Source organism: Pseudorasbora parva, chromosome 1 (assembly GCF_024679245.1).
Source record: "Pseudorasbora parva isolate DD20220531a chromosome 1, ASM2467924v1, whole genome shotgun sequence".
In the NCBI taxonomy this organism is placed as follows: domain Eukaryota; kingdom Metazoa; phylum Chordata; class Actinopteri; order Cypriniformes; family Gobionidae; genus Pseudorasbora; species Pseudorasbora parva.
This window is the reverse complement of record NC_090172.1, coordinates 28,905,285-28,923,305: the sequence shown is the minus strand read 5'-3', so window position 1 is coordinate 28,923,305 and position 18,021 is coordinate 28,905,285. Positions and strand designations below refer to the sequence as shown.

The 18,021-nt window shown below is 35.9% G+C and overlaps 1 protein-coding gene across 1 annotated transcript in view; it reads right to left on the bottom strand.

Annotated features, from left to right (window-relative positions):
- The window catches only part of si:ch211-186j3.6 (neural-cadherin), a 309,028-nt gene that overhangs the window by 53,363 nt on the left and 237,644 nt on the right, over positions 1–18,021 (bottom strand). The window contains exon 22 of the mRNA XM_067437563.1: positions 13,352–13,629. Within this exon, the coding sequence (XP_067293664.1) occupies positions 13,352–13,629 (278 nt within the window). The remainder of the gene's footprint in view (positions 1–13,351; positions 13,630–18,021) is intronic.

Sequence of the window (18,021 nt, the reverse complement as noted above, 5' to 3'; positions counted from 1 at the left end):
GCATGGATCTGTGAATCTGAAGGATTTGGAGAGATTCAGTATGGAGGAATGGTCTCTGATCTCTTGTCAGATGTTCTCCAAACCCATCAGGCATTTTAGAAGAAGACTCAGAGCTGTTATCTTGGGAAAAGGGAATTTAATAAAAGGGTGCCAACAGTTGGGGCCAATGTGTTTTGGACAAAAGTATTTATTTAATGTGATCAATTATTTTACTTCAATTAAAGATTTTTTTAGTTATTTTTTTAATAAAAGAACAAAAGGATAAACAATGTAGATTTATTTTTTACAGCCATATTTGATAATATTTAACAGTTTAACAATTTTGTCCAACACTGTATACACTCGAAATTTTGAGAAAAAAGTGAGGGTTTTTTATTTTTATTTTATTTAAACAAAAACTACACACATTATGTAACAAAATAATATTTAGCATGTTTACAATTATGCATTTTCTAATCTTAATTTAAAGGCACATATTGTGTGAACAGTCTGCAAAGTTACACAGCACAAATGATGATAAACTATTCAAAATTGTTCCAACACTTGCCTGAAATGCGTTTGTAGTTCTGCCATTATTTTCTTGTCTTAGTTATATCACTATGAGAAAGATGTTTTTGAATTTCATGTAATCTTTAAAGGGGTGATGAATTGAGAAATCAACTTTCCCTTGAGCCTTTGATATATACAAGTTTGTAAGTGTCAGAGCTGAAAATGTCCTTGTTAGTCAAAGAAAAGCTTTTATAGACACCAGGCACAGCAAATGAGAGATCTCTGAATATTATATATATATATATATATATATATATATATATATATATATATATATATATATATATATATATATATATATATATATATATATATATATATATATTGATCAATGACATAATAGAATGGGGAAAAGCCATCTCAAAAGATAAATATGTACGCCTGCTTCTGTAGCCCCGCCCACCAACTCGTGGAGCTAAACAGATAATGCTACCAAGCAATAAACTTGCCAAAGAGAGTAACATATTGTGCTGTGTCTTCTTGTGGAAGAACACAGTACCAGTATATTCTTCCTTCGGATTCTAATATTAGCAATGAGTGTACATTTGCTTGCTTGATTTCACAACGGAATCGTTTGTAAATAAAACACAGGTCCATACTGGATATGCTGACATATTGAGATTAAAACACAATGCTGTGCCTTCTATATTGGATCAGACAGGAATGGTGCAACACACTTATGTGAGTAAAATGTGTTAGTATATGTGATAGTATTACATTGTTAAAGATTGTTTTGATAATGTGTACATGTCTAAAAGAACATACCTTAGAACGCTGGCACAGGCTGGAGAATCCTTTATTAGTTGGTTCATTGCAATTCGGGATCAGAGTTAGACATGCACCGTTATGGGCCAGATCTCGCAAAGCCCAACATTCCGGGGCTATGTGTTTTCCAGACGGGCTACCAAAACATAAGCCTGTTGGCAAGTCTGTGAATCTTAAATAGTAAAATAATATAACTTTTTTGATCTTCGATGTTCAATCTCTTAACTTGATACTTGAAGATACGGGGTTCACACTTATATCCCCCGATCAGGCGGGCAAAGTAATAAAAAAATTATATTCCAATCAATCGCAGGTGGATGAGAGATAAATTACGTTTGTTTGATAAATACGTTTTGCGAGCCCTGTCAGATAATTATTCCGGTTGCTGTTTTCAAAACAATCTCTCTTGTGAACTGACAGTGGAGCAGAAGCTCATTAAATATGCAAATTTTATCTAACCAAAGCCGTCGGAGTTTACTTCGAAGTCTTCACTCCATCAAAACCCAGCGTTCTGGAGAGCGCCTCAAAACAAAAGCTAGAAAATAGCCTATTACTTATTCATTATTTGTTCATTATTTAATGTAAAAACCATGTAAATGTAATTTGTAGAAAAACATTTAAAAAGCCAGTTCATGACACCTTTAAATGTATTCTACCAGACTTCTGTTGAATGCTTTTCTCCTCATGGGGACTTCCCAAATATTACCCCTCCACAAAAAATAAAAAATAAAAATAAAAATAAAAACCCAGTAAAACTGGAACCATACTAGACCATACACTACCAGTCTGATGTTGTGCATCCTTTCCCCATCAAAAATGTTCATTTGAAAGATACACTTCATATGCATACGTATTGGCATGACTCAAACAGTAATCAACAGCTCTCTTGTTCTGCTTTCTGACAGATCAGCCCCACCTGTTGCGCACACTCGATTCAGCCCACAAACAGCATCATCTGCTCAGAAACATCAATGACAAATTGCTTTCTTTTGGTTTGCCACCCAAGCACTGCTGTGCCCTCAGATCCCCTGCCTCAGTGCCTCTTTGGCAAGTCTAATCATAGTCTTTGAAAAATGCATGGGTCTATCGCCGCCCTTCCTTCCTGCGTCTGTCTTCTTTCTGTCTCTTTTTGTCTTTGTTTCTTTCTCTCTTCACTGTCTCACACGTAGCTACAGTTATAATTGCCCATTTAAAAGAAAATGACATGGGTTGACGGCCTCTGTGCGCTTATTACAGAGAAAAGAAAGAAAGACAGTCAGACCGGTCAATAAAGAAATCCAAAGCATTACAAGTGCTCTAATTACATTGTGCCCTAATCAAAACTATTCTCATGTTTACTAAAACAACATGCCATAGCAGAAGACAGTCAAGGATGTGTTTACAGGACTGACCATCAAAAAACATGAAGACTGATGATCACATATCTAGTCTAGTAATTCCACCAATTGTCTGTTCATACTGAACATAAAAATGCTATGTGACGCATTAAAACCCAATCAGATGATATTTGATGTTTAAAGGTGCACTATGTTAGCCTGACAAGCCAGACCCACATCAAGATGTTTGATTTGTTTGAAACTCACCATTGACAGGGCTCAATCTGAGGGGCGGGATAAATGGTTGTCTTTCAAACTCCCTCTGCACGCGATAGGATACAGTACACAACCAACCAGAGCAACGAAGGTGAAACAGAGCTTGTTGATAGATTAAACATTCACCGTATCTGGTCGGCTAAACTCCGAACACATCTTCCTTTTTTAAGAATGACTTCAGTGCCGTTATTTGTTCTTTTCTCAGAGAAAAGCTTAACTCCAAGTCTTCCAGAGCCACGGTCAAAGCTGATTCGAAAGACCACCGCTCGCCAGTTTCTGTGTTTACTAGAAGCATGCAAACACAACTCGGCCGTCGTCATTATTGTGAGAAATTGCTATTTTAACTAAGGACCGGGACGTTTCAGCATAGCGTTTGAGCGAGGCGCCTGTCAATCGCGTCATTCTGCGTTACCCTCGGTTTTATTCTGCAGAAGCGCTTTTCTCTTAGCAGTGTGAACATGTCACAGCAGCAACGAGCAAACGCATAGAGTAACGTCATAACATAATTTTAAACACACTTAAATATATCTAATATGCTAAAAAGAGTTGCTTTACCTTATAATCATGACCGGAAGCGCGGACACCCGGCGACTGTGTCCCGTCACGTCATAATAAAAGTCCCGGTACTCGCAGGTATCAACACAGAATATTCAAAGCTTCAGAGGGAGGGGGCTGAACATATTCTTCTTTCTAATACAAGTATAAATCTTGCCTCACACGCCCAGGGCTTATATGCTCAGAGAACGGACACTGCGCTAGTGATACAAAACACACTGGTCTGTTATGTCCTAGTAACAAGCTGCTATATTTTGCAGTCGATTCATTTAGATTGATAATAACGGGTTTGCTGTGATAGTCCGAGTTCAGGCATAACACCGGTTACATAACATGCCCACCATTTTTGTTTTTTTCATTTAATAATAATAGGTTAATGAACCAACCATTCAAGCAACCCACCCCTGAATTGGTGCTAATTCTAAACCGAAAGTAAAATGGTCACAGTCATTAATTTACGCACTGTAATGTGACGGTGCATGAAAAATGTCTTACGTCACATCCCTAACTAGTAAAAAGGCTATTGAAGTCTGTAATTGCTAAGTAATTGCTACTTTTTCCAGAGTTTATAACTCGCAATTGTGAGGAAAAAAAAAACTATTACTCTTTTTATTTTTTTATTTAGTGGAGGAAACAGGCTTTCATAAAAGGCTGATACATTCTGATTCTATTATTCTATTTTCCGCAATGTCGATCGAACACAGCTTAACCCAAATTGCAAGCTGCAGGCATGCGTTTCCTCCATATTAGCTCATGCAGTTGTGCACTCTAGACAGAAAATACTCAGTTGCAGGGAACACTTAGGCTAAGAAGAAGCAAATATGTAATGAGGTTGGGTTTCTATTCAACTGAACATCCTATTAAAATGGCAAGGCAATAAGATAATTGTAAAAAATAAATAAAAATAAAAATATATATAATGAAAAATGTTTCGGGGTAGGGTGGGGGGGATAGGAGGTTGCGGGGTGGCAGGTATGTTAAAAACCCCACGAATATTCAAATCGTAAAACTGAAAATCAAATACCAACCCAACGAACAAATATTCTGGTTAGAACACTGTGTAAAGATTTTTTTTTTTTTTTTTTTTTTGAGGATAATGACAATGTTTGATCTCAGAGGAATTAAAGGTGCATCCCGTAGTTGATTGGATAGCTATCATCACTGTTCTTCATGCACTTTAGATTCCGATCCCTCAATGCCACAATAGTGCCATCTATCAACATGTATCAGCATGATTGTCTTGAGTTTTAAATAAAGCACACTGACACTAGTGGATTTTAGAAATCAGTTTATGCAATTAATGCCTTTGCCCATCCAAAAAAATTAAAACAACTTGGCCAGGATTTTCTCTTTTAACAAATCTTTCCACACTGTATGCGGTACTGATGTTCTGGCTTTAGACCTTTTTTACTCTTCCAGGTGATGATTCTCCCAGTATCTTCTTTAGTAAAGCAAAATAAGAAATGTCTAGAATACATTTTTACTCTTCAAATCACCAAACAACACTACACTACTATATCTGCTGAGACGGCAGCCAATGAGGATGAAGATATTTTTGATGTTTGCTGTTGAGTGTGGTGACTGGCATCATACATAATTAAAACAAATATTGTAGAAAAATGTAATGAGTACAGTTATTTTTATATAAGAAGCGACACTCACTTCTGATTTAAAAAATGACTGTACTCATTACATTTTTGAGTACAACTTCATAAAACATTTTCTTTTCTTACTATGTAAAACTTTGAATTAGCACCAAATGCAACTGAATGGACATTTGTTATATTTCCTTTTCCTTGCAGAGTCGTCCCCCCCCCCCCATCAAAATAAAGGTGCAGTGAGTTTTTTTAGATCCATTCTCATAAGAAGCCAAAGTTTACAGGAATCTGTCTCACAGATTTCGAATGGCGTGTCAGATAGTCATTCCCGACTCATCCATCAAGCGTGCTGAGATGGATACACGTGCGGGATGGAAGAGTAATGCACACCACAGAGAAAACTTTCCATGATAATGGCACAGATATTACATTTCTAATGTTGGCCCATTGATTACTGTCAGCCTCACAGCGCGCTGGATTTGGACAAATTTCTATGCTGGTGCGCCTAATGCTTTCCCAAGACACAAATCCAGCAAGACAGAGGAGCCAATCTGGTTGCAATAAGACAACATTTCAACCGTCCGAATCAATACAATAAAGTAACTCTCTAGGGAACAATACCCTTTTAAGCTAAAGTTTCATGAAGTCTCACTAGAAACTATGTCAGGTGACGCCCATTTAGACTGAAGATTGAGTAATACATAAGCCTTGTGATTTGGTGACGGTAAGAGTCAGTCAGCAGGGTTTTAGGGATGGATGAAGGGTGCTTTGAACGGGCAATTCAATGTGGAGATCAAATTATGTGACGGGATCAATGAAAGAGACAGTCCCACTGGAGCAAAAGAGAGTATTGAAGCTGGTCTGAGAAAAGAGCAAAGGAGCAGAAAGATGAAAACACAAAATGTTTGCTGATCATGCATTTTCAGTTTCTTCGGGGAGTTTTTTGCAAGCAGTTGTTTGTGAACAAAAATGTTAAATAGCACAAAAACAGCAAGAAGGCATTCTGACAATCTTTTAATTCCTCAAGGAAACAACTGCCTTTGATAAACATCAGCAGGATCACAGATCTTTCTAAAGCAGAAACGAATTGGCCTCTGTCCTGTTAAATTCACTGGGGTCAATGTGAGCAATATCTAAAATATTAAGAGTGTGTGCTTGTCAGCAATAGAAAGAATGCCAGAGAGACAGTAAAACACTTTCAAATAGAAACTTCTTCCTCTATTGAAAAAAAGAAAGAAAAAGAATCAGCTCTGTTCTGCTTGATGCACTAAATCAGACCAATTTATCTCCTCGAGTGAATCCTGGCATTAATATCAGCCATGATGGCTCAATACAATCCTCTTATTCCCTCTGGTCCATTTCACCCCTTCCCTTTTGCACATTTCCTGCCAGCAGAAACCATATGAGGATTCCACTTGTGAAAGACCTACAATAATCTCCCCCCTGCCCTCCATTTACAAATCCACCATTAAGCCTCCTTCCTGACTATCTACATGTTGTACTATATACTATACATAAATATTATTTTGATAAAGCATGTTAACAGGGGTCGAGAACCTTTTTTTGTCCCAAAATTATAAATAAGCATTTTAATAATAGTAACTTTATTAGGTCCACAGACATCTAAAAACAAACAAATATGCAAAAAACAATACATAAGTTGCATATAGAATTGTGCAGGGCTTTCACTGAGGTTGAGTTACCAGCTGATGAGCATAAATCCTTTTTTTATGTGTATTAGTGAGTAACTGAGTGAAGAACAATGCACAGTGCTTACATAGACTGTTTATGTGAACATATTTTTTGACATATTTCCATGTGCATCTGATCGTTCAGGCATGTGTTGACTCTGAGTGCAGGACCTACTGTTTATTGCTGTGGTGACACTTGCGAACAGCACTGAACACGCGGGTACAACTTCAAATATATTATTAATCTAAACTTTCCATTGGCTTCAGCAGGCTCCCTTACGTAAAAGGAGCATACTTCAAGTTCATTTTATGAAGTACACTTCAGTAAAGTTCAAGTATCTTTTAAATTACACTTTATGTGGAATACTAATATCAATGTATTATTAGTGAACTTGTAAGTGTACTATTGATCAATACTGCTCAAATTGGCCAAAGTTTTAGTATTTAAAAGTATGTTTAAGTGTAACAGTAGTAGACTTTTAAGTACTCAACTAGTTTACAATTACTAATCTCATTTGTACTGCATCTGTGCTGCAAGTTAATTTATAAATATACTAGTAGCTTACTATTTTAATACTTGTATTAAAACAAGTATTTTGTCATTTTTAGTTTATAGAAATACACTTTGAAGTATACTCTCAGTATACTAGTTTAGTAGTTTATACTGTAAATATGCCTGTAAGTTTTCTTAAAGTGAACATGACATCATCCATATAGCTCATTATTTTTACTATGTTACTATTAGGTTTAAAAAAAAAGATATATACCTTTTACTGTGATTTAACTCTTACCATTAAAAACAAAACAAAAAAACACACACAAAAAAAACATTTTATTTCATGCATACATTTTTTATCAACAGTTCAATATCTGATAAGTTTGATAAAAAAAGCTGAGAAAATCACGTTTTTGTCAAAGACCTGGCCCATGCTATTACTGAACACTACATTGCAAAAAAAGTATTTTCTTAACTTTATTTCTCTTATTTGCCTTATTTCTCATTATGTCAAACCAACAATATATTAATATTAATTTTGTTTAATTTTTACTGTTTGCTTGAAATGTAAAGATATAGTCTATAACCAAGATATATTGTACATCTTAAAAGGACTTAAGTAAATTTATCTTGTTTTACGAATGTTTCAATATTTTTTTATTGGGTAAAAAATACATTATTTAATTTGTAGCATGCTACCAAACAATCAATAATCATTTTTAATTTTCAAATAACAGTTGGAAATTGAATCAACATTGGATCCCAATGAGGCAGTAACACAAATCATTTGAGCAAAAGTTCAATTTTCAAGTCCATAAAACTAAATGTATGGTAAATGGACTGCATTTATATAGCGTTTTCAACAGACCCTATGGCCATCCAAAGCACTTTACATATTGCCTCACATTCACCCATTCATACACTCATTCTTACACCGACGGCGGTGTCAGCCATGTAAGGCTCTATTCAGCTCGTCGGGAGCAGCTGGGGTTAGGTGTCTTGCTCATAGACACCTCAACACTTGGTCAGCTAGAACCGGGGATTGAACCACCAACCTTCCGGTTTGTAGACAACCTACATGAACCACTGAGCCACTGCCGCCAATGTATGACTAATGTATGATTTCACAAACACAGAGAATCTCAATAAACAAACAAAAGGAAGTCCTGCACACTATAAATACTTGCAAAAATCAAAAACGTTTTATTAGCAACGGTTCAGTCTGATGACCTTCATCAGGCATACAAACACAGAGAATGACACAAAATTGGGTCCCCTAACTGGGGAGCGGTCATTATTTGTTGAATGGTGACGATCACCTAAAAGCATGCTGCTTAATTAAACAAAATATGATTGAGGGTGTTTATTTTTAAATTGACTCGTATATTTTATCATGCACATAATAAAGCTCTTGTGATAAATATAGTATTTTGCAGGATTTATTTTTCACCTGCAAATCTAGCTTTAATTTACGAATTACATATTTTTATCTCATGGCTTTTGCTAACAGTAGCTGCAGAAATAGGATTTTTTTTGTTTTGATTTACCAGCTGGGGAAATTCATTATATCCTAACATGGGTTTATAATTTATGAGTGAATATATTTGACACTTTAACCTCTTTCCCGCGGATACATATTTGCAAAAGATTTGTAAGTCTACTTTATCTATTTAATTCTAATGAAGCACAGACATGGTACGTACATGGACTGAATGAAAGTGACTCACAAAATTCTGTTAATAGAGAAAGTACCTTAGGAGCAAAACACTCCAGGATGATTGGATGTTTGATTCATGTGAATTACAGCATTTGTGTGAGAAAACATTGATATTTAAAGCACTCTTGCTGCAGGACTGTCTAAGTCTCTCTTGACACAGAAATAACCAAGCAGTGTGAGTAAGGGACCCAAAAGCAATTTCATTCTGGCAAAGCAAGATAATCATATAGACCATGTCATATCAATGCATACAAATCCCTATTTTTCATACAAATGTCTATGTTTGATAAACCGTTCCTTATGAGTGCACACAGTACAAATAAACATTTTTCATATTAATGCTCATATTTGACATATAAAAAAGGCACATATATATGCTTGAAGGCTGAAGAAAACCGGAAGGTTGACGTAACACAGACGCAACACTGAAGTTGTTGCCTGCGGACATTATTAGGATTAGAGGAGGGCTTGAGGCATGAAAGAGCTATGGCCCACAACACCAGCTCACCACATTACATGCTCACTAGGTCTGACCGCTCACAAATCCTAAGCTTTACTTTCTTCTTTTAATTAAACCACTGAGAGCTAAATTAATTTTTCCATATTTTTCAAGGTGATAAAATAAGGCGTAGAAAAGACATACTGTATATCAGAATGGGATGTTAAGCCGCTGCATGAGCATGCATTGCATGCACAATCTCACAGTGGTATTAAAGCAGATCTTTCCGTGATGTCTCAGATAACGCCTCCATGTAAAAAAATAAAATGAATTAATACAGGTGTGGAAATAGGTTTGTACATTGAGAGTGTGTGTGATGGGAGGTTGTAGTGTGGTCTCGATATGTGTGAGCATGAGTGAGGTAAATGGTCAACATATAAATTATACAATGGGCAAATGTGCAATTTCATTTTTTAAATGCCCCCTTTGGAAGATGTCAAACCAGTATTTATGATATGTTCATTGCTCTGCATTTTTAATTTCCCTGCTGAAGGGAAAAAATCCTCCATATCACAAGCAGCGATTAGAACACAACTCACATCTGCAAGCACATCTCAGATATCATTAGGAGCTTCCACATGGCAGCTGCTCTCTTGATTTGCCTCTAAATCAACCCATACATACTAAAAGACTGAGCTTTATAAATCACTGCTAAGCATCTAGTAGCTAACCCTAGCTAACTGTTACACAGTCTTATGATATTGTCAACTCGTATTATAGTCAGGGCTGATAATAGATAGATAATAGATAGATAGTTATTCATACAAAAAACGTTCCCACTATTTTCTCAATGCCTGTCTGTGTAATTTCCAAGTCTATATTACCTTTAGGGAAAAGAAATGTAAATGTGTTTCAGAAGAGTGGATAAATCTATCAGAACAGCTCTGGTCAATATTTTCAATAAAGTAATAACTTAAAGTAAAATATTTTTTTTGAAATAAAATACAGCGGATACTTTTGATGTTTAAAACACAGACTCTTAACTAAAATAAAAAAGGGTAGTGGCTATTTGCACTGTGTAAATACAAATGAAGAAAATATTCTAAATGGGGGAATAAAGTTTAAATAGCGATAGATGCTATTTAAGCACTAGGGGTGACCCCGAATAGTCGAAGATTCGATGCATCGATATGCAGAGCCGGGTTCGACCACCGATCTCATAGTCGAATCTTTGTGGGTGTTATGAAACAAAGACCATACCATTTTGGCAATATGGTGGTGCTCAATACTTTAAAGATGAGGCGTGGCGTGACGTGCTGCATGTTTAAAATTCAAACACATTGTTTTCAATGAGTGTAGGCACACCGGTGGCGGCAATCGGGGCCTGTCCACGGCGACTCAGGAAGTTCTTCAAAATCCTGCCGCGACACAAAGCTCCATTTCAAGGTTTTATATTAAATTTATATTATATTTATATAATATACTGATTTCACCGTTACACCCATCGACTAACTCTTCTGTCAGAATTCGATTCAAAATTGAGCTTGTGCATATGTGCGCATCCGGTGTGAGATACCAGAGATGCGGCGCTGAGCTTCGCGTCCAGTGTGCAACCACCTTTAGGCATAATCGGCTTAAGAACGTGCATATAAACACACTCGAAGTGTTCTTTTCCTCTAAGGGCAGGCTTTTTTTGGTCTATTTATTAAAATGTTCTTTTATATATTTGTGTGATGTTCTGTATTTCGATCGTGGCTTTAAAATGTTATGAGAAAACGTTTTACGAATGTTTATCCACCACATTACCTTTTATTTAAACCTAAATAAGAAAGCCATTGTCAGTTCGTCTATCACTTGGCAGGCAGTTTCAATCGCTTTATTAAAAGTTGCTGCTGTGTGTAGTGTGTAGTGTATAAAGGAAAATAAAAATAGTTTTCCCCTCATGCTGACTAGTGTCGTGCCCCTTCCAACCCATTCACACACACATAGATGATTAGACTATCAGTCGACTATAGAAAGATTTGACAATTCTGATTTGAATGTGTAAATCCTTAGTTTGGGACACCCCCTAATATACACTAAGTATAGCAGTGAATATTTGTTAGATGCTACTTTTACTTAGTGCAAATAGTAGCAGATACCATTTGCGCCTTAATGTATTGTAGTATATTATAAATCAGAATATAATATAATATAATACATATTTAATTTATTATATTCACTACAATCATAAATGAATATTAAGACATTATTTGTCCCTGTCCATAAAACCCTTTATTCCCACTATTAAATACCCCTAAGGCACTTTAGTTGCACTTTTTGAATATTTTCTTAATTTTTTATTTAAAAGAAACACCTATCCTAGCTGATATACGATGGTAAAAGGCAGAATAAATCTAGAATCAGTCGCATCAAAAGCTAACACACTTACCCTCCACACCACTGTTCCTGTTAACAAGAGGAAGAGGAGCTCCGTTAGACAATGGCGAGTGGAGTTAGTGTAAGTAGCTTTTGCCAACATGGTAATTTCACTTGTGTAAAACATTTTTTAATGTACATAACGAATATAATACAAATTCAATTTTGCTCTAATAAGGTCCTGACATTCTTCATAGCCTTATACAATTAGTTTGAATGATGCGAAGATTTGTACTCATTATGTATTCGCTGATACCTAAGATACATTTTTCTTGTTCCAATCACCATGTGAAGATGTAATTATCTCAGACAACTCAATCCATCTATTCTAATCAAACTTGCACATGCATTTGAAAGATCATATTAGCTATAGGAACTAGCATGATTAGAAGATTTGACATCATGTTTTAATTAGAAATGATGAAAAAGCTGTCCAGCTTTACATATAGTTTACATCACCTCTAATTAGAACTACATGTCCCAGTGTAGGCAGATACACAAATTCATGCTTGAAAACAGAATCTAAAACACAGAAAGTTGTGTTCAAAATTTTCAACATGAGACTCGAATCGCCTGCCTTGTTCAATTACAGCCACGGCTGAAAAAACTTGCATTAGAGCTTTTGTTATTAACTCATGGCTGCCAGGTTTCTGTGTATTCTGAGAGAGAAAAAAATCCCCACCTAACAATTATCACAAGCGCTTTGCTTCTGCAAACCCGTCCAATCTCAGACACTCAGTACTGTTATATTTAGGGAAGAAAATCAATATCCATGCCAGGACTAGATAATTGAATAACACAGAAAAGAAAGGTTCTCTAAGCTTCATATTTGTGAAAAAGCTCAATATTATACTTACAAATAGTATATTGGATCCATGTAGAAGTTCACTTAATCATGTCTCCTTTTTGCACTCTTAAAGAGGCACATGAATGTGAGATGAAGACGAGGCATCTAAGTGCATTGTCAATTTCAGACAGTTTCATCATGCAATTCACAACCTAATGTAATGTTTAGACATTGTGTTTGGTCGTTTCCTCAAAGATATTGCATATGCGCAAGAACCTGCTGCAGATTACAAACTGCTAATGGAAGCCTGTTGTAAACATGTCACTGCTGTTATGTTCTTCAGATCACTTCTTCTCCATATGTGAAGTTAAAAAGTAATTGGTAACACTTTACAATAAGGTTCATTAGTTAACTATAGTTATCATGAACTAATAATGATCTGCACTTATAAAGCATTTATTTATCTTTGTTCATGTTAATTTAAGCATTTACTTATACATTATTAAAATCTTGCTAACGTGAGTTAATACACTTTGAACTGACATGAGCAAACAGTGAACAGCTGTGTTTTTATTAACTAACGTTAACAAAGATGAACTAATACAGTAGCACATGTACTGCTCATGGTTAGTTCATGTTAGTTAATACATTTAGTAATGTTAAATAATGAAACCTTATTGTAAAGTGTTACCAAGTAATTTGAGTACGCTTGGGGCTCTCAAAGGAAAGCCTGTACTTTCTCACCTGTATCCGCTCTGCGTGTCCACGCAGACTCCTCCGTTGTGGCAGGGGTTTCTGGGATAGACGGAGCAGCTCTGGTGGAGATGTTCACGTGCTGAGCAGCTGCAGACAGCTGTGGCTTCCACGGTCACTGACACTAGAGCCATGCTGCCCGAGTCGACCACCGCTGGCTTGTCAGTCACGCTCAGATGGCTGGTGCAGCCCCCTCCTCCCCGACAGTCAGCATCCACACACTCATCTACATGAACCTGGGTCACGTTGACTTGAAGAAAAGATTGGAGCTGGATGGAAAGAGAGAGCAAGAAAGTAAGTCATTCAATTGAAAAAAAAAAACTGACATTATGCACACAAAAAAAAAATAGAAAGAATAGCACATATGTGACCAGCTCCATATTTCTGAGTCATTTTGAACATTTTTTGTGTTTTATGTACTGATTTAAACAATGATTCTACTCAAAACTGCAGCTGAGACATTATAACATGAAGTCAGTTTGTAAGCAAGATGTTTCATTGATGTCTTTCCATGCTTGAAACTACTGTTTTAAATACTTCAACACATGCTAGCATGGATCACTTTATTTAACCATAGCAATTTACCATGGTAATTTTTATTCTGTTTTTGGTGTTTATTTAAAATGAGAAACATTTTAACTCTTAGAAGACGCTAACCAGGTTTAAATCCCAGTCACGCAGATGGGAAATGTTTTAGCACTGCATTAAACATATCGTGCCTCGCTATTAGAACTATGCTATTCCATTCAGTTACCGGTGCAATTGGCATAATTAACTTTCATTTACTTCTGTTGATAAACCATGAGAAATGGATGAATAAAGACTGAAAGGAAGAACCTGAATATTCAGAAATTATTATCTCAAGAAATGCACTTTTCCATTAAATAACTAATAATTGTATTTTATTGACAACATATATTCGTTTTTGATTAGATCAGTTAACAGTTTAAGCTGGCATATGGTCATGTTAAAACGTGCCCCTCACATGTTACAACATGCCCCAACTATAATGAATTACAGCTGTAATTAGTAGTATTGTAGTAATTCGAGACCGGTCTTGGTCTTGGGCTTGGTCTTGGGACCGGTCTTAAGACCATTTTTTTGAAGGTCTTGGTCTTGTCTTGGTCTAGCTTGATGCTTAGCAGGGTCTCGACCGCATTGTACTCTGCTGGTGCATTGTCTGATTTAACATAATTGATGTGATTTGATGTAAAACTTACTGCTTAAAATGCAATCAATAACTTCTTTGCAATGTGATTTCTTTTGTTACTGTGCTTTTGGGTTCAAAAGCAATGCAGCATTGTCTAAAAAATGCCCTAAATTTATAATTCGACAACATTTCATTATTAAATGAATCAGTTGCATTGAACACATCTGTTGAATAATTGATTCTGTGAATGTTAAATTATGTTAATGTTTTAATGTTAATCTTAACATTATTTATTAAGGTGTAATTGTACCAATTCAGATGCAACTTCTGTGCCATTAATTTTATTTTCAGTGGTTTTATTGGTATCAGTGCTATAGTGTCTTACAATTCTAATTACATTTATTTACTAAATATAAGTCATTTCTCAGGATGTAGATATGGTTCTTTTAGATGATTTTAAGGAGTGCTGGTCTGGTCTTGGTCTTGTCTTGGTTTTGGCACACACTTGATCTCGATGTGGTCTCGATTTAGGTGATCTTGACTACAACACTAGTCATTAGATTCCAATAGTAGTACAATATATACATATATATATATATATATATATATATATATATATATATATATATATATTAAAAAATGTACATAATAAGTGGACTGTATACAATAAACGTTAGTTCCTAATAGTTATAGACTATAGAATATAAAGTGGGACCAAATAATGAGACTTAACAGCTTAATGAGATTTAACAACTGAGACATCGGAAACTATTGCTAAAAAATAATAAATAAAACTACAATTTTGCTTATAAATGGCTCGTTGTGACTTTCGAATGAGCTTGAACTGAATTATCATACTGGGCAGTAGACCAGCAAGGTCTTGCTTGTGAAGTCTTGCTGGCTAACCTATTTAGGCTGCTAAGTGTTAACGCTACTTACACTAATGTGTCTACCTGTGCCAGTCTTTTCAGCTGAGCTACCTTCAAATTAGCATATAAATAACAAAACAAGTGTAATATAGTTAACCAAAAATACCACAAATCCACTTGTACATATTGTGTAAACATTGTTCAAAGAGCCTCTCAGGGCCTGTGCTTTTCCACAAGCACATAAACGTTATGCAGAAACTCCCATGTCCACAGGACTGCCTCTCAACTTCCACACCGTTTATTCAAATCCAGCTTCTGAAGTGGAGCAGTTTACTCTGTGGTGGACTGAGCAGTCACAAAGTGATTGACCTGTCCTCCACTAACCCATGTGGCCTGACACACTTAAGGGGAAATGGATGGGTGAAGAAACAAGAGATATCAAGGGATACAGACAAAATATCTCAAAATGCTCAACTGCTACAAGATTAACTGGGACACTTTTCTGACTTGGATAGTAGCTCATGGAGAGGTATTTTCTGCACAGCCGCTGTGGCAGAGGGCTGTGGGTGATTGATGATGCTGTTTATGTTGATTTTATGTGTGATCTGAGAGGAAACTCTGCGGGTGCACAGAGATACGGTGCATTGCACATAACAGGGTTGGACAGGCACAAGTCACAATGTGTTATGGTGGGTGAGGCAAAAACAGTAGGGGCAGCATTAGGCTGCAGAAAGGATTTTTATTTTTAATAAACATGAACATAAAATATTAAAAAGTAGAAATAAAGTGTACAAGGAGGATATGTGCAATAACTGAAGGTGCAGTGATGAGTGTCCTGCAGACATTCCGAGGAGATGCCAGTCTAGGTGCTAGTCCTTTCTTTCTGGGACGCAAGCTGGTGCAATATATTGGTATTAACAATAACTCATTCAAATAAACAATATATATATATATATATATATATATATATATATATATATATATATATATATATATATATATATATATATATATATATATATATATATATATATATATATATATATATATATATATATATATATATATATTGTAATGACTGAGACAAATCAGACATAATTATTTATTATATATAGAAAAACAATTTCTTCTTTAAAACCCCCACCATCCACAAAACAAGGTGCCAATGTGTATGCACAACCCCCAAAGAAATAGAACCAGGCTCACACAAGTTCCTCCCTATCTTCCACTCCCTTCCATCTTCTGTTTGCTCTGCGTGGCCTCTCTGGCCAGGGCCAATAGGCCTCAGTCCACAACCAAACATGTGCTTACCCAGGTGAGCGAGAGAAAACTCTCTCCCAACAACATAGTCAGACTAACCATGCAAGTTTGTCATCATTTATTCATTCAACGCAGAAGAAATAGATTGTAACTTCAACACCATTGACTAAGGAATCATCACAACCATTTTCAGAACCATGGACTGCTTCAGCTATAACTACACATGCTTTTAACAATTTTTAACTAAACATAGGTGAAGGATAAGCAGTAAATCCTCTTCAAGGGATTGTTCACCCAAAAATGAAAATGAAGTGAGATCAATGTACACAATCTGGTGTAAGCGATCTCTCGTACGTATCTCTACGATAGATCTTTACAGTTCTGACTCTCTGCCTTCAGATTAATGTCACTTAAACAAATTCTTATCTTGTTACATGCTCTAAGCACTGTACATGCTAAGAAATTATTTTTCTGTGGTCATGAAAAATACCCTTTTTTTAGAGTTCATAAATTATCAACAATGAGTGTTCGCTGGATGAACTGATTTCTTGATAAATCAGTAAAATGAATTTAGCTATATGAAGTTAATCTGATGAACTGATCCAAATATTCATAATTAATCATAACAAGTTAGGATTTATTATTAATGTTTCCTCTGAGCTAATTTATTTTAAAATTATTTAACTACAATATTAATACAACACGTACAATAATATTGTAAATAATCCAGTGGCAGTAATGGTTGACACTCAAAAGAATAGGTGGCAGTATTGCACCTTAACACTTGTTACCACCAGTCATAAAAACGCCCAAAAAGATGCAATTTGTGTAGCTATTACTGCCACAGAAAATCATGTCAGTGGAGGTGACAGGCAAAAGTGAGAGACTTCAGATAGAGCTGATCTGATAACCTGTTTTTGTATACTTTTGTACAATTGGTTAAAAAAACTGTCTTTCTGCTTCTGGGGAAAAGGGAGAATCCACAACATAAACAGTTAAAGATCACTTTCACTAATAGCATTGTTAAAAATGTCTCCCCAAATTTCTATTCAGGAGATATTGCGCCAATATCATTATGGCCAATTCTGTTGACCACAATAATCATGTAGTGAAAATCTAATATTGTGACTGCACAAGTTGGCACTCATAGCCCTCCCTATCTATTTGCACAATCTTTGTGTATACATGTGGGACAAGACGGGTATATTGAGAGGTGCATTCGGCATTTAATGGCACCATTAACTTCAGATACACCTCATCACAGTCTCGAACTGTGCCACTCCTTTCATATCCTGTTCCAATCAGGAGCACAGATGCAGGGTGGCATTCGAAAAGATGGGGCAGTGCAATCCTGAAGAGAGTTGGTCACTCTGAGACGGTGT